The sequence below is a fragment of the Maylandia zebra genome, linkage group LG7, assembly GCF_041146795.1.
Source record: "Maylandia zebra isolate NMK-2024a linkage group LG7, Mzebra_GT3a, whole genome shotgun sequence".
NCBI classification, from domain to species: Eukaryota; Metazoa; Chordata; class Actinopteri; order Cichliformes; family Cichlidae; genus Maylandia; species Maylandia zebra.
Window position 1 is genome coordinate 53,072,700 of NC_135173.1, and position 22,474 is coordinate 53,095,173.

At 40.0% G+C, this 22,474-nt stretch overlaps 2 protein-coding genes across 3 annotated transcripts in view; both read left to right on the top strand.

Annotated features, from left to right (window-relative positions):
• Window positions 1-16,095: 16,095 nt before the first annotated feature.
• On the top strand, window positions 16,096-17,446 carry LOC106676606 (piggyBac transposable element-derived protein 3). Its single transcript, XM_024806313.2, has 2 exons — window positions 16,096-16,539; window positions 16,779-17,446. Exons 1-2 carry the CDS (start codon window positions 16,124-16,126, stop codon window positions 17,059-17,061), a joined length of 699 nt encoding a protein of 232 aa, XP_024662081.2. The 5' UTR covers window positions 16,096-16,123; the 3' UTR covers window positions 17,062-17,446.
• Window positions 17,447-20,387: 2,941 nt separating this feature from the next.
• Window positions 20,388-22,474, top strand: part of fibcd1b (fibrinogen C domain containing 1b) — a 134,995-nt gene continuing 132,908 nt past the window's right edge. For both annotated transcript variants that reach the window (XM_004549824.3, XM_004549825.3), the window contains exon 1: window positions 20,388-21,347. In XM_004549824.3, coding sequence (XP_004549881.1) covers window positions 21,276-21,347 — 72 coding nt within the window. In that variant the 5' untranslated portion in view covers window positions 20,388-21,275. The remainder of the gene's footprint in view (window positions 21,348-22,474) is intronic.

Sequence of the window (22,474 nt, forward strand, 5' to 3'; positions counted from 1 at the left end):
GCATTAAATTAATATTGTCATTGTGCTGAGCTTGATAATAAATCGTATCTGGAAAGCCATCGTTTCATATCACACCTCCACACATAAGCAGTGCTGCAGCACAGACGTGTCTGGGCCTGCACAGGCGTCCTCGCACAAGTTGGCATATTAACTTCTGCACGCGTTGAAGTTGGTGTGTGTGGAGCAGTTGCATGGATCCATCATAATCATCATCAAATGAGAGGAAAACAGGAGGAGGATATTTCTGACTGCCGGATTGATTTTTAAATCAGAGCTTAATGTGACTGCATTTGTGGAGACGCTCGTTTGTCTCGTCTCCTTAACTTTGTTCCGCCGGGCGTTTTTGTCAGCGTGTTGGTGGGAGGGGGTCAGTGAAGAGACATTTTATTCAGAAAAAAAAGATGAATCAGTAGAACTATAAATGCAAGTTAAATAAAATATAAAGAGGCTTTAAATCTCATGACCTTATAACTTTTTAGCTGCCACATTACTGTAATTACTGGCTACCAAGTATTGTCGATCAGCATTTTATGTCGACGTGCAAATATTTCTTCATCCTCGAAATGAGAAATAAACTCCCAGTGTGCATGCTTCTATTTCACCTGTGTGTGTGTGTGTGTTCTGTTTGGGTTTTGGGGGAGGAGGGGTTCTGCAGCTTTAGACCACAGTTTTGCTACATTACGAAGGGTGGATAGCACTAAAGTAATTGTAGGCTCCTCTGCTGCCCAGCAGAGATGCCATTGTTGTAATGGGATGCAATAGGATGATTGGACTATAAAGCAACCCTAAAGTAGAATGTAACCAGCTGTCATTTCTAGCTCTTTTGAGATTGTATCTTCTGGTACAGATTATTACTAATTTGAAGTTTGCTGTACTAGTAATTGAGACTATTACTTTTACACTGTTTATTGTCCCTAAACACTCTTTCGGTCATGGAGCGTGGAAAGTACATGGACCGGGCTCCACATCTCCATAGTGAAGCACGTGGGAATGTGTTTTAATCTGCTTTCGTTCTAATAAACATAATGAGGTGACTTATCTAGTTGCAAAACAGAAAGTCTGACTGTAAAAAATCAGAAGACATCTTAAGTTAATTGCCTTTAGATATGTGTGTGTATGTATTTCTATAAAATGTTTAACTTGGATAATTATTGCTTCATGTATTCTCTTTGTGTTCAGTTCCAAAATGATTTGCTTCCTGAATTTGTTTTATTACACTCTTTAATTTAACCACTCCAGTTTTGAGACTGTACATTATAGCAGTTTGGCTGCATGACAGCCTTGTCAGCAGTAGACGATCATTTCCTCCTCTCCTTTACCCGAGTTCCCCACTGTCGAATGAAGCGTATACAAAGTGAGAGTTAAGCAAGATATATTTGGCATTGTTTGGCTGTGGTGTTTAGCTCAAGTCAATTTGCATACATAATGATTAAAGTTTTCTGTTTTCAAACTTTGGAGGAAGGCAGTGCTGCATATGCAGTGTGCGGTATGCAATCCCAAACATTAAAGCAGCTTTAAAGCAGCTTTATTATAGCAATAAATCAAATGACTACATGTAATGTGAAAGCTATCTAAGGATTGCAATGACAGTGCAACTCTTACACTCCTCCAGGACACAGCAGGGAAGGACTGATCAAGAAATAGCAGCTACTATGGATATTGTGGCTTTCCGAGCTCAACTGACTTCCGATCTACTCGGGTTTATGTCTGTGAGAGATCCCATTTTGTTTTTGTTTACTCTCGTGGGGGGGGGGAAATGGCAGTATTTGCAAGCCAGAAAGCGAAATCGAGATGAGATAACACAATATATGCTCACAGTCTCCCACTAAGAAAGCATTCAACAAGGGGACAGAGCCGTTTGTAATCCACCCGTGATAAACTAAGTGCTTCGAGAGACGGTTTATGAGAGCCGCTCCATCTGCTCCAGATACCCGAAATGCATCTTTTATCTTCCATGAGTATTGTAATCACTTCCACATTTAGAATGGATTTCTTTCTTCCTTTTAGTCTTCCCATGCAATTTGTTTCCAATTTGCCTTTTCTTGGTACAGCACTTGAATACACACATCACCCGAAACGTCAGAGTGCTTCAATAAAACTTTGCACAATAAAGCAGTAAAGCATATAGTCCATGTATTTATGATCCTGAGTTTTCGTCATTAGTGCTACCTGGTGTATACAATGTAATCTTTGTTTAAGTTGCACACTGATACAATTTATTAATGGATATGTGCCTATACACAATAGGCATTGGCACATATTGTGCATCAGTGGAAATATTTGCTTTGTATTGCAATACCAGTTCAACACTGCGTCCTACTTCCTCTATGAGGATACTGCTATTATTCATTTTTGCTCCACACTAGTTTTAACCACAGTATCCACAAACACAATAATAACACTTGACTACATGGGAGACAGGGGTTTCTGCAGTCACACCACTGTGTGCCTGAACAGCTGGTAAATAGCTTTGCAGCCCCACAGGAAAAATTCCTGTCTCCTTTCATGTTCACACTGCACACTGTAGACTTCAAATGAAACCAGGGCTCATCGTGTCTTTGACAGAATGCCTCAAATGACTCTGCAGGATAGCTAAGCAGGGGTTTGAGTTCGGGGAGGAGACTGACAGCTTGATGGAGTGATGTGGTGTGAGCCATATGGACCTTATTGTGACAAAGACAAAGAAGATTGTTGATTTAGGGAGAACGACGAGCAACCGGCCGGTCAGTAGTGGGTGCACACGTAGCATCAGCAGAAACCAATCTTGCTGAGGATGTCTCAATCTAGTGCAAGTCCAAACACAGAGGAAACAGATAAACAATCACAACTTTACTGGCAGAGGCTTTATCTAAAACTCATGTGGCCAAAATGTAATGTCACAAAAGTCCATGTAGATGGACACAAATTGTTCTGTAAAGGTTACCATGTGTTTGAAAAAAAAAAAAACAATTAGAAGTGTGATTTATGTGAGCATATGTGAGGTAATTTAATCACACAGGCAACCCCAAAAGGGAGCTTGGAAAAATGTTAAAAATAGCATTTTTACCCAATCCACATTCTTTTAATTAGCTTTAGTTTGGTGTGGAAACTTAACTAAGCAGAGTGTTGTTGTTTTTTCTTCATTTTACATGTTTTTTAGCCTAATCCTAACTACACAGCAAGTTAAAACGGTCACGATCCTGGGTCTTTTGACCCAGCATTTTAAGTTTTAGTTTATGGTTTATGTTTAAGCCCTTCAAGTTTTCTAAGTTCATTTTTATCATGCCTAGGTTGTTATAGTTCTTTGTCATTAGATTCCCCTTGTGTCTTCCACCCCTGTTAAGTCTCCCTTGCCCTTCATGTGTTTCATGTCTGCGTCTTATGTTTCCTGTTTTATTTTGAAGAGGTCTTGCGTTCCTGTGTTCATCGTGTTTAGTTTTACTCTTCCACTGTGACGTCCTTATGTTCATGTTGTCAGCTGTTTCCCCCATGTGTTCCCACTTCTCTCATTAGCCTCCTGTGTGTATTTAGTCTGTGCCTTCTCATTCAGTCTTTGTTAGATTGTCTGCGTTGTTCCCATGCCATGACCTGCGTTCAGGTTTTCATATATCCTCATCCTCATCCTCATCATCATCATCATGTGAGGATACATGTTTAGAGTTTTGTTTGTTTTTCTGTTTGCCAGGGTTTGTCACAGGTTTCCTTTCTAGTTTACCCAGTTTAGGTTATTGCTTAGTTTGCGTTGTTTTTGCCCTTTTATTTTGTACTGTTCTGTCTGCCTTAATAAACGGCTCATCATCAGTTACGTTTGACTTTTAGAATGTCTGCACCTGGGTCCACTCTTCACACTCCACGCAGTTTGCCTCGGCAAACTGTGACAAAAACACATACACGTGGATAAAGTCACAGTTTACTACAAAATGAAAATTCACAAAGAAAAAGTAACAAACAATGGTCACGGACATTTTCAGAATCCCGTATTGACAACTTTCAGCTTTTTGGTATCTATATTCATTAACAGAATTCAATTCAATTTTATTTATATAGCACCAATTCACAATAACAATCACCTCATATTACTTTACTTATTGTAAGATAAAGACCTACAATAATAGAGAGAAAACCCCAACAATCAGATGTGCTCCCGTGAGTGAGCAATTGGTGACAGTGGCAATAAAAAAAAACTCCCTTTCAACTGGAAGAAACCTTCAAAAGAGCCAGGCTCATGGACCATCTGCTGCGAATTACTGGGAGTGAGGGGAAAGAGATGAAAGCAGATAGACAGGACTAGTGGAAAATTATAGTAGAGAGAGCCAGGGATTAATAATTGCAATAAATTAAATATTTATAACAAAATTCCATGAGACAGTGTAGGAATTGTTAGCCCCAATGGATAAAGCTAGGGCCACTTACAGAAAATCCACTGGATTAATTAAACTGATTTCACTGCAAATCTTCTGCATTTCATGTGCTGTGATTGCAAGTTTAGAGATGTCATCAAGACTGTAGTGCATTATCAAATGTTAATGTATTTTATTCATTTCTTTTCAGTCTGTGGTATGATCCTGGGCTACTAGTAACACATGCCCACAATGGTATAATCAAATCATGTCAAGCACATATGAGCTGTAGGCTACAGATGTCTGGTAAGCTCATTCTTTCTAACCTCCGTTTTTGCTTTCAATTAAAAATTTACAGCACTTGTTCCACCCCTGCTGACATTGCCAAGTGACATGACTTGAGAAAATTTATTAGACTTTGCACAGCCTCCTGTAGGACTACAAACAGTTTTTTATATTTTATTTATACACAGTTTCTCTTACATGAGAGTATCCCAAAACCTAAAGAAACCATGATGTTTAAAATTTATTAAGTTCACCTTTAATTTATAAAATACTCTGCGTTTTTTTACGGTGGAGATCTTTCTTTTGTTTGTTTCTTTGATGTTCTCTGTGTGGGCTATTAAAATATTTAATCAAATTTGATTATTTGTCATGAATTTCATCAATACTTGTTTGAAGCACATTAATTGGGTGGACTCGTAATATTTTTATGGTGTTTTTCGGCTTTGGCTCATCTCAAATTATGCATTATTTGTTGCCTTTGGATAGTCTGTGGAAATAAAGTGAATACTGTGCAGATTTATTTAATATGAACATTTGCACTATGTTTAGTACGGGCGCATCAAACAGAGGATTTCTGTTCTCACTCCCAAAGTACCGAGTTAAGTATTTGAACACAATTCTTGAGGGAGTGAGCTACGTCCAAATTTAGATATTAATCACTGACTGGTGGCAGAGTATAACCACAAGCAAGCAATAAGAGCATTCAGCCTTTTTAGGCAAGCATAAATTATTCAAAAACTTGATATTATTTCTTGGTATTAAATATAATACTGTCGAGATTCAAAATAGACACAACCCCAAATATATTAGGGTCAGCCAAAGCTTTTAGGAGAACAGAGCCTTTCACCTTTGGCTTGCTCCCAACATAAGTAATTTACAGTTTTTGTGTATGGATAGATATGTTTTTCTACACCAAAAGATTAAAGAGTTGGATCCTCTTTCATCCATGGCAACTCAACCCACACACCCCTCTTTAATCAAGGTGCTGTTTTACCTTTCCTTCAAGTCAGGAATGAATTCAATAGGTTGACATTCTGTCCTGACCTATCTGCAATCATCTCCAATAGCTCTGATACTTCAAGCAGCAAGACTGTGATATTATGATTATTATATATCATTTTCATTCTTCTCTTTGGTTCAGGCTCTTTGGTTTCACCTGAAAGTGCACTGACACAGGCGGAGTGAAGAATTTCATCTCTCTACCTTGATAATTCACACACATTACTGCATATCGGCACAGGAGAGACTCTCTCGCACAAACTACAGCTTATTCATTTCCAGAGCTCTGCGGTCACATGGTGCAACACCGCAAAATTCTGGTGATGACCACAAACGTTCAATTCTGGAATACATGCCGTAGACACAACATACACATTACATTGGTCCTTAATAACGTATGAGAGAGAAGGGCACAAAAACATGGCTATTATTTAACTATAAACAGATCCGAATTTATTTTGTTGCTGCTATTGTGCTTGTTGTGGGACCTAGATAATATTACCTGCATAACAATTTGCTCAAATGGCTAGAACATGTACAATACACATTGATACATAGAGCCCAACGGTCAGACCTGACAAATGGATCACCTTAATCAGGTTCATCTCATCCAAAAGGACAACAAAACAGCCCCCCAATAAATCAATTAAAGGTGGAATTATGCTAATGAATCCCAAGGTGAATGACTGCAATGCTATTTAACTACATTTCATGGCATTCGGCTTATGTTAGCGAGCAAACCGTTTCTGTGATGAGCTACAACATGTCGAACATCACAGCTGACAGATAAACATCTGTCCTCTGTGCTGTGTAATCAGACACGAGGCACGACTTTGATGGTCCTGCAAAGAGAGTTGGCCAGTTGTTCCCATTAGGCCAAATGACACACAGCTCCATGTGAGAACTGTCATCATTAAAAATCCCACACACATTATATAACCTATTTGATTCTTCACAGTCAAATGAGAAAAAAAGATGGAACAGAAAATTAAATTCATGTGTTCAGGAGGATGTTTATGTGTATTCATAATTAGCCTGACCCGTCAATGATGCAGGACTCTGCTGTGAAAATATTAAAAAGCCATGCAGCTAAAATCAATTTCACATTTACAGTAATAATACAATAAAATGCGATGATTGCATTCAAATTCATAAACATGACACATGACTGTGTGAACATTAATATTTTCTTCATTCACTGGTGCAGGCATAGTCCAACAATTCCACAGGAGGAGGATCCAAACACAGGCCACCCTGAGAACAGAGTTAAAGTCCAAATTCCAAATCTTTAATCCAAAAACAGGAGATGGTCACAGACAGTGAGGCAGGCAAACAGTTCAGTGAGCAAAAGTCAAAATCCAATAAACAGACCAGAAGGCAAAGTAAACAAAGAAACAAGAAAAAGACTTGAAACATGGGAAACAAGAAATGATGCCTGAACACCTTAAGCAAAGAAACAATACGATCGAGCAAATCAAAGCTGCAGGCATAAACATATACATAGACTCATTACTGACAGGTTTGACATAAAACTACTGGAAACAGAAATGCAACTAACTGAAGTCAGAGACTTCAAATTAAAACAGGAAGCCAGTAAATATATGCTAATACAGTGACCGAAAACTCTTAGCAGTGGGCAATTACCAATGATGACAAAAGGAAATAGCTCAAGAGAAACTCACTGTAATAAATACTAACATACAAACTTGTTTCTTTCTCGCTCCTCTCACCCCAAAACAGTCGCTGTAGATGGCTGCCCCTCCCCGAGTCTGGTTCTGCCAGGGAGGTTTTCCTTCCCACTGTCACCATAGGGGGTCGTCTGGGATTTTGTCTGTATTATTGTTGAGTCTTTACCTTAAAATATAAAGCATCTCAAGGCAACGGTTGTTGTGATTTAGTGCTATGAACTGAATTGTTTCATCAGCAGTCTATGCAGTGCACATCTGACTGATGCAAAGCTTCAGGTTAAGTTGAAAGTGGATGCAGGATACAAGTGCATTGTGTTATATACATAATGTTTCCATTTTAGCCTCGCAGTAAACACGACTGACACTCATTGTTATATAAGTATAGACATTTATTTAGCAGGACCTCGGTGTGTTCATGAATATAAAAAATAAAGATATTCAGGGGGGAAAAATCATGTTGTACAGGCAACTAAACCCAGAAAGCACACACTCAGTGTAGTAATGAATCAACCGTTATATAAGTTACATTAATTTGCTAAAGTTAATAAGCATAACAGGGTGTCAAAAACATTTTTACTAAATCAAGAACCAAAGCCTGACATGTTTTGAATAATACGGCACTATGAGACACTACTACTACTGAGAGACAAAACAGAAAACTACAACTCCTAGAGAATCAAGAAAACCAAAAGCCTTTGGTCAAAGAAATGACAAATTTATGACAAACATCTTGGTTGTGTATTATGTTGCATGAATAATTCACATTTCCTGATGTGTGTGGCTACACTCCCTTACAGTACTGTGCAGAAGTCTTGAGACACATTTTGTTTCCAAGGAGTCAGACTTTCTTGTAATTTTTTTTTAAAGTGGTCGTGAGCAATAGTTCTCCAGGCCTTCTGTAAGACTTTAAAAGTTTTTCTTGGGGCACTGGCTGCTTTTTCATTCACTTTCAGTTCAGCTCTTGTACTTGACCATTTTTGGAGGAATGCTTTTGTCCTGTTAGGCTACTTTACACTGACCTATGACTCATTCAAGCACATAAATGGCACTGAAGTTAAGGGAACAAGTGTTGTGTCACAGAACAGAAAAGTTAGAAGTGAACTGATTTTTAAAATGTATCTTTATATCAACAGTAGCAAAGTTTACCAGGCTTAAAATAGTAATTCTGCACAAAAAATGTGATTCCAAAATAAATATTAACTGAAAACTTGGCATACTTCAGCAGGGCGTGCAGTGTGCCCTAAAACGTGGTGCAAACTGAGCAACCAACTCACCCACAAAGTGACTTAATAACCTCAGACTTCCAAGCCTCCTCTAGCCTTAACATCAGCACAAAAAAAACTGTGCACCTGGGAGCTTAACAGTGTGGGTTTCCAAGGCCGAGCAGCTCCTAGGGTAGTTTAAAAGCATGACCTCACTCAAAAATTGCAAAACAAATGGAAATGTGTTGAAGATATTCTGTACTCACAGCCCATCGTCCTAGTGTGCGGTGAGTTCATTGATCCATTTCTGCACTTAAAGAAAACTTCTCTCCCTCCTGCTTGTGTCCTACCTTTGCCTTTGCAATCTAACACTGATATTTTTGCACTTCTAGAACCGTGGCTACATTTCTCTGTGAGGGCACTGTCCGTGTATGGTTGTAATAAGATTTGTGACGTAGTTTAAAGGAGCTTATTTATCTATAGATTTGTTGTGTGGCCTGTAAATTTATATAGGTTTATTAATCATGTAATATTGACTCTTGTAGTACTATTTTAAATATACATTTACATTTTTGCTGTGTATTTTAATTTATAACCTCTGTTTTGTTGACATAGGGTGCAAGTACAGTTGCACTTATGCACCTATGTGACAATATGAGTATTTCAGTTTTCTTTTGTTTTTAATTCATAGCAAAGTGGTTTCATACAAATGGCCTGCTGACAAAGTTGGTTGCCCATCCAATTCATATGCTCTGGCACCATACGCCACACCCAGCTACTACAAAGAAACACGCAGAAACACATAGTTTCTGTGTCCTGTGATGGCAATCAGAACTGTAATCTATGATCCTGAAATGAAAGAAAATCTGAGTGTCTACCATTTGCATATACCATGAATGTAATAAGAGCAACCACCCTCAGCCATCTGTTGTTTTGGGGAGATACATCCTGATCTAGCATTATTGTAGACTTTACCAATTCACCTCACATGCAAAGTTAATTTTCACTTCAGCCACACCATGTTTTAAAATGAGATTTGGGTGGGCGGTCCACATTAAAAGAGAAGCATTTTCTTTCCAAATGTAATGACCCAGGAGTATTAAGGAAATCCTTGTGTTATTTAATGTCTCTTTCACTTTGTGCAGATTACACTCACAGGAGATTTCAGGGGCTAAAAAAAATAGTGGGGCATCCTTTCCTACCCAGGAGCTACCTACAGCTTAAGGACGTTGTAAGGTTAAATGGTAAAATGAGGTATCCGTCTGTCTTTTGGGGAAATAAATAGCCTTCATCAGGTAACTGTGAGCATGTGATGCTGAAGCCTGTGTGTTTAGTTCTAACACCTGTAAACACAAGGCAGAAGAAAAGCTGACACTATATTGGGAAAGGAGGCCACTGGTTTCTATTTTCTTTTTTTCCCTTTTTAAAAAAAAAAAAAAGAAAAAGCCTTAGGTAGACTTAGTCGTGTTCCACAGAGGAAAACAGCTAAACATGTGCAATTTGGGGCATCAAAGAGATTTAAGGGCATTATATGAGTCACATTAAGTCTTGAACTACTTCAGATATACAGGGTCGTCCTTGTAGGGGGTAAAGATACTCATTGGAGTTATATGGCCCTACGAGTTGAACAAGTATTTTTGGATTACTTCCTTCCTACTTAATGCCCAATCCCTTAAAGAGGTACAGATTGGATTTAAACCACTCTGAGAGCTGAGTCCCACATACATTAAGAGACTTTACATATTACAGGATTCATCAGAGTCAAATACTTGTGTGTGTTTTGGTAGGTGTGCTTGTTTTTGCATATACACATCAATGAGTTGCTTAGGAAAGTAAACTGGGAAGTCAGAGGCTGAGAGGTGAGTGTGTATTAAAGCAGAAGGGTGGGTTGGTTTTTATGAATACTCCTACTTTCTACTATCTGCATCTCTCAAACTAAATGTGAAAACTGTGTTTTCAAACATCCTGCAAAGAGCAGTAGCTTCAAGTAAAAAGGGGTTAATCAGAGTACTGCAAACTTGTAAAGGTGCCCCGAAGCATTGCCCATGGGAGGCCTGCGGATAATTACAAACCATTCAGCAAACACAACCCAGCAGCTCACCGAGACATTCTGACAGGGAGCCAAAAGGTAAACACCGTGCAAACAAGACATAGATGGCAAAACACGGAGTATATAAGTTATACAACATTAGCTCTCAGATTGAAAGCGTGGATCGAAGGGACACCTGACTCATAAATGGACCACAGCTACGCGTGGAGCATAATCAGGCTACGGATACTGTAAAACATCACACACAGAGAGCATAATCATAGTTAATAGCTTAGATACAGAAGTCTCCCACCATATTTCCAAGATCATAATCATTACAGTCTCTTTTGTGATCATCATCAGCACCACCACCACTTATGTAGTTCCAACTCCCAGATTTGTGCCTAATTAGCCTCATTAGTAAATGTCACCTCAATCTGAATTTGTACTCACTGGACCTCCAGTGCTCAAGAATGTGTGTTTGCAGTTGGCTGCGTGTGCGCTGCGTTTGATGAAATAGTTCTGCCCCACGGGGTTGATATTGCAGCTGAAAAAAGGAATAGGGCAGAGCGAAGACTGCAAAGAGTCTGATGTATCAGTAACCTCCATCTTGTCCCACACCTTTGGCTAACCTCGGGCTAAGTTAGGGAATTAACAGAGGGAGCCGGGGAGAGATGCAAGACTGCCTTTGACTTTGCACTTCAGAGGTGTGAGTGGTTTTTGCCCCTCCTCTGGAGACTTTGAGAAAGACCGGCATTATACATTAATAACACCAGAGATTTTTCACCCCGTCTGCACAGCATTTGTTTGTGCTCCTTATTGATTTTTCATGGAATTCCTTTGATGAGAGTATAGGAACTGACACCTTTGATACCACCTACCGTTAATCGTTGTGTGCCCTTTTGTGTAAGCGTGAACCTTTTTAGTATATAACCGTGCGAGCCATTGCTAATTGAATGTATTATTAAACTGTGCACATCTGTATGTGCATATATGCGTTTTACTAGGTGTTCTTTTCTTGTTTAGTAATGAGTGCTGTTCAATTATCTACATTAAACCACAGTGTCATAACGTCCCTCGTATTTTTTTTATAACCATGCAAGCCTTCACACACATCTTTTCTTTTTTCTTTTCCTTTTTTTTGCATCTCTGTCACTTTACAAATTATAGACTTGGTATTTTGGGAAGGGCAGTTCACGCTGTTGGATCTTCACAGTTCTGTGCATTTGTCCCACTGCCACTCCATGCGTGAAAATAAAAAAAAGAAAGGAAGAAAGAAAGAAAGAACATCCAAGAGGAGAAAATCTCAGACAGCAACAATGAATGAAGTATGAAACATAACAAAAAGCACAATGGATGTTAGGAAACCAATGCCAATAAATGGCTGTATAGTTTGGGTTAATTTTAGAGATAAACAGCTTTTCCAGGAGATTTCTGGATGTCTTTGTAGATGTAGCTGATCAGATTTCAGTGACATTCAGAGATGAAACCAGAACTAAGCACACAGATGAATGCACATAAATGAAAGCATGCACGTTTCCAGTCAAAGACACAACTGATGGGATGACCAAGATTCTAACTTCAACCGCTCTGCTGCATTTCTGGCAGCCCTCTGTTAAGTCTCTTCCCTCGATATTAAATTCATGGCTCATTCCTTGTGAAATAAATTGCTATATTATTGCAATATTTTGTCAAAAGCCCGGAAGGATATGGGCTAAATTGAACACCCCTGCAGTTTGTAAGCAAATGTGCAATGTTTGCACATTCCTTGTTTTTCATCAAGTGGTTACCACGACCCCAGGGTGTAAAAAGACATTTGGTGTTAACTGCCTTTTGTTCCAGTAAGCACGAGTCGATACTGTATGTCTGTTTTTACATGTTATGATATATAACACACTCTCTTGAAGCTGTTTGCGAATGCCTAAAGGATATCATGTCACCTGACTTTGTGTCAAAACAGACATAATTCATGTCTGTTTGCATAAAAATACTTCACCGAAATTTGTACATTTGAAAAACATGTGATGCCCCTGCCAACATGTCATCACATGTTATCTTGAATGGTGAGCTTGATGTTTTTTTAGGAGTACTCAAAGGCTGCACAGATTGTGAGGGGAAAAAAAACACATTGGGAATGACAAAATAAAAAAATAGGAGAAACATAGAAGATTTGGCTGTAACAATGAAAAGCATATTTACTGTTAACCTGCTCATTAAATATGTAGTACCCAATCAACCAATTGCACGGCAGCAATTCAGTATGTTTAAATGTTTGATAAACAGTCACCCATTACAGCCAAGGTGTGCAGCAGAGCATCTCTGAATACACAACACGACCATAAAACAGAAGGGCAGCAGAAGACCGCACCTGTAGCTGAAGCTACAGTTCACACATTGGACCACAGAAGATTGGAAAGACGTTGCTTGGTAATGAGTCTCTTGTGGCATTTGGATGGTACGGTGTGAATTTGGCATAATGAAAGCATCCATCCAGCCTTGTATCAACTCTTCAGGCTGTTGGTGCTGGTGGTGTAATGGTGTGGTGGATATCTCTTGGCACATTTTGGGGCCCTTAGTGCCAACTGAGCATCATTTAAGTGCCACAGCCTTTACGCAACAAGTGTCCAGTGACTGTACATATGCTCTTTCTATTGTGCATGTTGCACTTACATGTTATTATGTTCATCCACATAGCCAATGTCATTGAGCATGCATGTATTCAAATACAATTACACAGAGATATGTGTGTTTTACAACCAGTTTTCCATGCATGACAGTTTGTGGATTTGAATTCACATATGCATATTGCATATTATTAAAAACATACATACACATGTATTTTTAAATAGCTAAACAGATGAAAGGAAAACTAGAATTAATGTGTAACATTAAAAACTACAAGCTTTTCCCCCATTCTTTCTTTATTAATCGCCCTACGAAGCCTTAGATTGAAGGAATTCACACCACCAATCCTCCAATAATTATTAACAAAAAAGTGGCAAATATGTCTTTTCAGAAAAATGCAGGACCAAACTTTAAAAACTTTAAACCACAATTCTCCAGTGCTATTGTGGTTTTCTAATATGTCAGATAGGTTCCTGCATGAGCACAATGTGTTCTGCCAAAACGGAAAAAGTTATTTCACACGAGAGTTCAAAATTCCTTTTCCATGTTGATTTGTAGTCGTCTCGTTGGTTTAAAATGAACTGGAAAGGGTGAAGTTGCATACTGTCCTTGAAAGATTTATAAGAATCTGTGTGACGGACTTAATCTTCACCACTAATTTAATGAAACCTTATCTGAATTGAAAGAGCTACAAAAAAGAGCAAGTCTGCTGCGTATCATAGCATTATTTTCAAGACATTCATGACGAACCATGCAACCTTAACCTTTACATACTTTTCCTATTTCATACCTTTATAGTATGCTATCATGTATCATGTCTTGATTTACCTAAGAAATGAGAACATGATAGCTGTAACAACTTAAATATATTTTATTGTATGTAAAAATGGCAAAACAATTCTGAAACTGTTGGAGCTTGTTACATAACTACATTATTGTATAACCGTTACAGCTGGTGTGCACTCACTGCTATATCCTCACTGCTATATCACAAAAATCCTCAGAACAACCATCTGTACTGTAATCATTATTATTAATTCAACATTAAGAATCACTGAAAACACAAAACATGCTTATTTCAAATTAACATATTTAAAGCAGTGGGAGGAAACCTTACATTTATGGGATTTCTCACGTGTTTCCCACACACTCACTGAAATGGCAGCTCAGGTGCATTATAATCTTAGGACTTTCCAGCCCCTCTTGGGATCTCTCGTCTCTGTCTTCCCGTTTAGCCCCACTGGCAACAATTGTTGCCAAAGTTTATCACTGTCATTTTCGACTCACAATAAAAAATCTCAAAGGTACTAATGCAACTTTTTCCACTTATATGCTAGTAGACAACTTAGACAAAGGTTTTGATTTTTAAAAAATCGTTTCCAAGTGCTTCCTATCGCATGACATCATCTGCTTCCCGCTCTTTCTGGCTGAAGACATGGCGGATGCAAATCATCCTGGAAAGAGGTAATTTTCATAAATTTCTTATGACTTTCCCCCCAAACATATTTATAATTATTTAATCATTCAAGTCTCTAGAGTAACCCTCCCCAAAAAAATTGTACCTAGGATAAATATTTTTTTGTTCATGGGCTTATTTCTGTGAGTGGCAACAAAAGTTGCCAGTGGGCACATAGCATGTCGCTAACTAAAGGAAAACACTGTCTGCAGGATTGCTCCTAATTTACTTATTTAAAATTGTAGAATGATGTACAATGGCTCATTTTAGTCCTTTTAGAATAATTCCTAGCTAAATAAATTCACAGGTATTCAAGGCCTCTGTGTATAGGATTTTTATACATTACCATACATCATTTTCTTGCTAGCTAAAATTCGCTTGCTAGCTAACATGTATGTTGTCCTTTCCTTAGGTACACCGTAGCAGAGATCCTGGCCATGCTGCAGGACTCTGAAACTGTGGCGGACATCACAGTTGTGCCTGAGTCAGAAATGCACGCACATGACACAGACTGTGACAGTGACCAATCTGATGATGAGGCCACTGGTGACCATAACCGCCTCCCATCAAGAATACTCAAAGGTGAAGGCTTTCTACCTAATTCGGACATGCAGCTGCCAAATCCCCCCGATGATGATCCTGGGTGCTCATCCTCAGTGAGTCAGACAGAGACTAGAAAGGTCAGTGGCACAAATGAAAATGTGACCAGTCAGATTGTTGGGCCCATGCTCCACAAAACTAAGAACCAAGACAGGAAATTCAAAAAAATCAAAATTGCGGCCAAAGCACCAGCACAAGCCAACAAAAAATATCAGATCATTCGCTATGTCCCCAAAGAACATGATCCTGGCTTCACATCAGATGATCCAGTGGATATCTTCCTCACATTTTATCCCAAGTCCCTCAGAGATGTCACACTGGAAATGTCCAATCTCTACGCTGAACAAAAAGGGAAAACGCTCAACCTGACTGAGGATGAACTTCTTACATTCTACGGTATTCTGTTGATCAGTGGATACAACACAGTCCCAAGGCGGCGTCTTCTCTGGTCAGACGATTGTGATGTCAGCAACAATGCTGTAAAAGATGCCATGCGGAGGAACAGGTTTGATGAAATTATGTCTTCTGTTCATTTAGTAGACAACATGAAGATCACAGCTGACCCGTTCTTCAAGGTGCGTCCCCTTTTTAAGCATCTAAATGACATCAACAACGCAATCCCGATAGCAGAACATGTGGCAGTAGATGAGATGATGATTGAGTATTTTGGAAGGCATGGGTGCAAACAGTTTATTAGAGGGAAGCCTATTAATTTTGGGTATAAAATATGGAGCTTAGCATCCTCCTCCGGGTTTGTCCATCAGATGGAGCCATATGTAGGAAACCACACACATCTGGTGGAAACTGGACTTGGTCAGGGTCCAAGTGTGGTTCTTGGCCTGGCAGAGAAAGCTGAAGTGCCACCTGGAGTCAAGTTTTACCACAACAACCTCTTCACAACCCTGTCCCTGGTGGATGAGATGACCCTGAGAGGCTATGGCAGCTGTGGCACGATGCGACAAACTCAGCTCCATAACGTTCCCTTCACAGCACCCCAGACCTTCAAGAAGACACCCAGAGGAGATGCTGAGTATCTGGTTGAGGCAGAGAAGCTGATTGTAAGGTGGAATGACAACAGCGTGGTCACCGTGGTGTCGAACATGGAGAGGGAGTTCACCGAAACTGAGGCGAAGAGATGGAATAAACAGAAGCGGACTATGGACAAGGTCAGACAGCCCAAGTGTATCCAGGACTACAACACACACATGGGAGGAGTGGACCTGCATGACCAGTTTGTCAGCCGCTACAGAGTCAACATCCGGTCCAAGAAGTGGTGGTGGCCATGCTTCAGCTGGGCCCTGAACAGTGCCATGGTGAACAGCTGGTGCTATTACAGGTACACAAGGCTGTATGTTATTTAGTGATATCACAATCGAGTTGGTGATGTTTGACTCGAGGTCATCGCTAGTGCTCTTCGGTCGACAAGAGCAACAGTGATGATATCCAGACCAACATCACAAACTCAAGTGTGATATTGCTTTTACAGAACATTCTACATATGGGGCATGACGTTGTAGAAAGGATGAAACGATGCACATTCATGCATCTATCATGCTTGTTTTGTCATTCATTTAGGTCCTGGAAAAGCGGGGAGAAGGATCTCCTCTCCTTCCAGAGGCTGGTAGCCCAGACCCTCCTCCTGCGCCATGGAACAAAGCCAAGTAGGCAGGGCAGAAGATCTTCAATGGCGGTGGCGATAACTGATGCCACCAGGTTTGATAATTTGAACCACTGGCCCTGCAACACTGGTAGCAGGTACAAGCGATGCAAGAACTGCGGCGGACGCACATCATTTGCGTGTGGAAAGTGTGATGTGCCACTACATGTGGAGTGCTTCAAGAAGTACCACACTGAGTAGAACATGCATGAAAGATGATGGAATGTATGGGAAGAAATATGTTATATATGTATATATGTTTTTAGAGGTTCTAAGAAAAAAATGTTTGTTGAGTTTTTGAGTATAAAAAAATTGAGAATAAAGAAATCAGTTCAAATTGTTTGATGTTTTGAATTTTATACAGGGGGAACCTGAGGCTCCACCTTTTTGTTATTATTTATTATGACTATATTATTATTTTGTTCTTATTATATTATTATTATTACTTCTCTATTATTATTATTAGGTGACATTTGACCTAGTGACAAGCTGTGTGACTACTGGCAACAATTGTTGCCAGTCATAAAAATGCTATTTTCTTCAAAAAAAAGTACAAAATGGAAAAAATAAATACATAACATGATTCAGAGGGACTCAACTGATAAAATGATATACCTTACAACTCTGAAAAAAATCTGGGCACAAACGGGTTCTCACGAAGCTCTCAGTTTGATCTCAGCTCAGAAAAAAAGAACTCTGATTGGTTTAGTTTTAGATTATTTTATTATATTTCAGATGCTTTATTTAGCAAGAGCAAATATGTTTGCATTTATATCTAATCTCACTGACCACTTAAACCACTTTTAACTACAATTCAGACTTTAACTATACATTAATACAGCACTACATTCTGTGCAATTCAAGGACTTTATTTACCTCATACCCATGGCCGATTTAGAATCACCAATTAGCCTAACATGCATTTCTTTACTTGGGGGAGAACATGCAAAGTTTAAACAGGCTCTGCCTAGATTTGAACCAGGAACTTTCTTAGTATGAGTTGACAGTGATAGCTCGTGCACCAACATGACTGCCCTATTTCAGGTCTCATATCTGTTTCAGGGGACCTTCTGACTACTGTAGCACATCTGTTGCCTTTGTGCACTATCTATGATCACTTCTATGTTTACTGTTTAACTCTTTGGAGGTTCCCCCATGAATGCTCAAAGACCAGCAGGTCCCTATGACTGCAGGAACTTGGGCAAATGTGGTGGGAAGACTGAAAAATCGTGTGACACCTCAAATTTTGTCATCACTTTCCCATAAAAAAAACACAGACGTGTGCCACGTCAAAGTCTCAAGATTCTTTAAAACCACCATTTTCTTGAAATCCATCTCAGTTTACAGTATATAGGTCAGTTTCGACCCAGGTCAGCTAGCCCCTGCACAACAGTGTCAAACTTTCAAATAGTTTTTGTGTATTTTGGGTCACTTTAGGAAAAGTCACCAAAATTAAGGTTAAAAGGATGACATTCAAGGTATTTTTAATCCTGCTAAATGTCAGGACAGGTCCAATTTGACCCAAACAATATGTAAAGGTTAACAATACCCTCAATTAACTGGTGGGTGTCAGATCTGCTAACAATGTACATTGTTTAGCAACGACTCATTATTCCCCTCAACCCATCCTCACTCCTCTGCCAGCAACTGCATCTTTATCACAGGGTTGAGTAATGTCACTCCTGCTTTGCCCCCTGCACTAATTATCAGATCTCTAATCATCAGTTTATCACACTTTCTTAAATGAGCAGAAACAAGGCCAGTATTGAGGCTAATCTTATTGACCGTATCGACTGCGTGGAAAAGAGAAGGGTGGTGGTGGTCTGAGGTGGGAAAAATGTTGAAGAGAAAATTGATTTTTAGGAACGTTCATCAATTCATAACTGGAGTTCAAATAGTAGAGCTATTATGTTAACCAGCTGAGCTTTCTTTTAATGGTGTTTTTTTTTTTTCTTTTTTGTAAAAACTGCTTCCAAAAGAACCAAACGAGTCAAGTGCACATTTTTCCCTTATTATCATTTCCCCCCTTCATAGTGGCAATTCATATGATTTTCCTTTTATTTGGTTGCCGCTACATAGTCACTTTACTACAGGTGGGAATGAAAGGAAAAGGCTGAATGAAAGAATGGCACAACACAAAATATGCAAATGATTCCACACAGATTCATCGCATGACACAATTGGGCAATTAACAGCTAATCACGCTCTGTGTTCAGCTGACTGGTGTGTCAGTAGATACAGTGCATTTAGAACTATGGCAGACACCAGAGTCAGAAACAGAGATGGGAAAGTGCGCGTTTACAGACCTTGATACTTGTGCATTAGTGCCATATGCATGGAAAAACAGAGGATCAACTCTACCTTAGAAAATGTCAGTGGCGTGATTAAACTGCAAGCAAGACTAGTCAATAAATTCTTCAAATACAGAGAAATTTTTTTATACCGAGCTTTAAGTGGAAAAACTCAATTTTAAGATGAATGCACACTTTAGAAGTCAGCATTGTTCTGCAGAGATGCAAAGAGAAGGTGATATGGTGAGATGAGTCATCCATCACCAACTTCTCAGTGTGTGGGCGAATGCATGTCATGCACCAAGAGAATGCCCATGGACATAAAGGCTTGACCCCAGCAGCAAGAGGATCCAATGGCTCTGTGATGGTATGGGAGGAATTTTGCTGGCATCAGGAAGTGTCACTGCAAACCACTGCAAAGCTGTACCGAGTGGCCACCTTTATTCTGTGACAAAACATTTCTTCCCTCATGGGAGTAGCCTATTTGAGGATGACAGTACCCCCTTCCCTATGGCAAAAGTGTTCACTGAATGGTTTGAGTCACTGGCCGGAGCTGTGGAAGCTGTCCAAATCTCTTTGGATGAATTGAGTTCAATCTCTCAGGTCGAGTGCAGAGTCAGTACAGACGTGCATGCAAACTGTAGTGATGTCAACACCAAACTGAGACGCTGTATGTATGTTTTTCTTTTAATTTGCCACCCCTTTTTTAAAAACTGGCCTGGATTTTTATGTTTGGTATTTGATGTCCACTGAGCTTGAAACACAACACAAACTTGTGTTAATCCAGGAAAGGGCTCTAGTCGTCTGACTTCTGTGAAATAAATGAGGTAGTAGCTTCAGTTTAATATTCTGATTCATCTCCCTCTTTTTTTATATACCTCACTGAGGTTCTTCTGCCTTTAACTCCCAAAGAGCCCCCCCCCCCCCCCCCCCCCCCCCCCCCCCACACACACACACACACACACTTCTAACGGCTGTCACACCAATTAGAAATCCTAGGTAATCTTACGTCTAGTCATTAAAATCCAGTCAGACACTGAGTGCAATAATGTTCAAAGGGTGCTGTGACAATCTCTGAAATATGAAGCAACCTTTATTAGATTTCCACAAGGAGGATTCCATCAGCAATCTGTTCTCAGGATTGTGTTTAACCGCCTACAGTCTGTTGTCTCCACATTAGAAATATATATATATATAATCTATGATCTGCTTCTGTTTGGGTTGCAGCGGGATAGGAGGGTTTGCGCTGAGGTGGAAGTGAAGCAGTAGGCGGTGAGGCGGTGGCACATCTATCGAGGGCAGGGCGGTACTGGGGTGGAACGTTGCCCTGGAGCGCGCCGCACGTACCGAAGGGACGCGCTGATTGACAGTCGGAGGCACGGAGCGCCCCGTGCGGAGCTCGCAAGCGGAGCACGCTAATCTCACCGCAACACGTCTTGTCAACGGCATTGTGTGAAATTCCCAGATAGATCAGCCTGGCGCAGAAAAGAAAAAGAGCAAGAGTATCCGTCCAGCGGCTCCGTTATTGGAGGGTTTCTGGAGAAGTGGAAAGGACGCGGCGGCTCTGCAACTCTCTCCCCATCTTCTCTCTACCTGTTCAGTGATAAGTGGAAACAGTCTTGGCCAACCTGGCGCCTCAAAGTGTCCGGATAACGGGAGTGGGTGGACGCAAAGGTCAGAATGCACCAAGCAATCTGAGCGAACAAAGATTTTTGTCGATTTCTTTTTGTGGACTAAAAGGACTGCGCTTGGTGCTTGATCAAGATAAATTTTTGGGGGGAGAGGTTGCTCTTTTTAAAAAAAAAAATTGTTAAATGCAAAATAATCGCGTTTGTGAATCTGTTTTTAATTTCCAGGCGATTGTAATAGAAGAAAACTCTTTCTAATTGGAATATTGGATACAGAAGCAGGAAAGTCTGGAGGAATTTAGTCTAAGTTCCCTTGGTGCGTAATGTGTGCAAGTGCCACATAAGTACTTTTGCCTTGTCCGTTTTTCTACGTCCAGTACCCCCATTTTTCTTTCTCATGGAGTAGGCTGAATCGCAGGTAAAGACTTAAAAAGAGTGGGCTTATTCCCTGCCGCCCCGAAACACAGGCGGATTCGATGCGCCGATTCTTCGTGTGATGGTAAATGACCGATGGGGAATCATGAACAGCTCTTCTGAACTCGAAGATGGAACTCGGCATAAAAACCAGGTATGTTCCGCACATTCTCCACTCGATCTGTGGGCTTTTTTAAATTACTATTATTATTATTATTATTATTATTATTATTATTATTATTATTATTATTATTATGAGGAGTGGTGCATCTGCTTGCTGCAGTGTTACCACGCTGAATTTGGTGATGTGCCTCTCGGGCGAATCACTGCACTGTAGAGACAGAAGCTGCAGATGAGCTGTTATTCCCGACTCCCCGAGCTTTAGCACTTCTGTTCCTGTCATAATGTTTCAACCCACCCGCGGATCACACGGTCCCCACGGCTACTTTTTATTTATTTTTTTTATTTTAATGTGTCACAGCGCGCGAACGTGTTAGTTAGCCCTACTTAGAAATACATTAATTAAGGGGAATAGGTGAAAATCACTGCAGGAGATAATTGCGCATCTCGGCTGCATCCTCACCACATATTGTCAGATTACTTCGGGCTGCAAGCTGCTCGCTTGTCTGAAAATCCCGTTTGTCTTGTTGAAAATGCCGAAACTTGGCGCACAGACATCCTCCCGACAGTCTTGAGTTCAGCCTGTCTCCCGCTCGGGTGAACTGGGACAGGGTCGGACGTGTATGGTGTTGCATGCACGAAAGGCTTACTTTGGGGAATAGTCAATGTGTTTTCACAAGGTCAGTAGAGGGTTATTGACAGCCAATGAGAGAGAGAAAGAGACAGAGAGAGGAGGCGAGAGAGAGAAAGGTCTCCTCGGGAACAAGGGATCGGATTTCGGGGCACTGATGCAGCTTGTGGCCTTTGCAAAACACACAGAAAGGAGAAAACACACGTTTTCCTTTCCTTGTTTCTAAAAATGTAGATGGCTTTTAATAAGAAATGTGAAAGTGCTGAAAAGTTCCTCAGAGAAATCTGAGACAGTAAGAGCAAATCTGACGTGAGCCTGCAGTTTGGCGACCTTTCCATTGCTGACGCACCTTTGATTTGTTTCAAAGGAAATCAGCTCACATAAATCGCACAATAGATTTTTTTTTAAATATACGACAACATTATTATCCCAGTGAGACTAATCAATAATATGTGTTTTTAGAATGTTTTTGTTTTGTTTTTTGTACTGTGAATTGCGAATGGTGCCATTCCAATTGTTAGAAAGACGCT

Bases quoted from the DNA above. Each gene is read 5' to 3' on its own strand.
- LOC106676606 (XM_024806313.2), top strand. From the start codon at position 16,124: ATGACCCTGAGAGGCTATGGCAGCTGTGGCACGATGCGACAAACTCAG. The intron at 16,540-16,778 runs GTACACAAGGCT...TCATTCATTTAG, and splicing joins AACAGCTGGTGCTATTACAG to GTCCTGGAAAAGCGGGGAGA.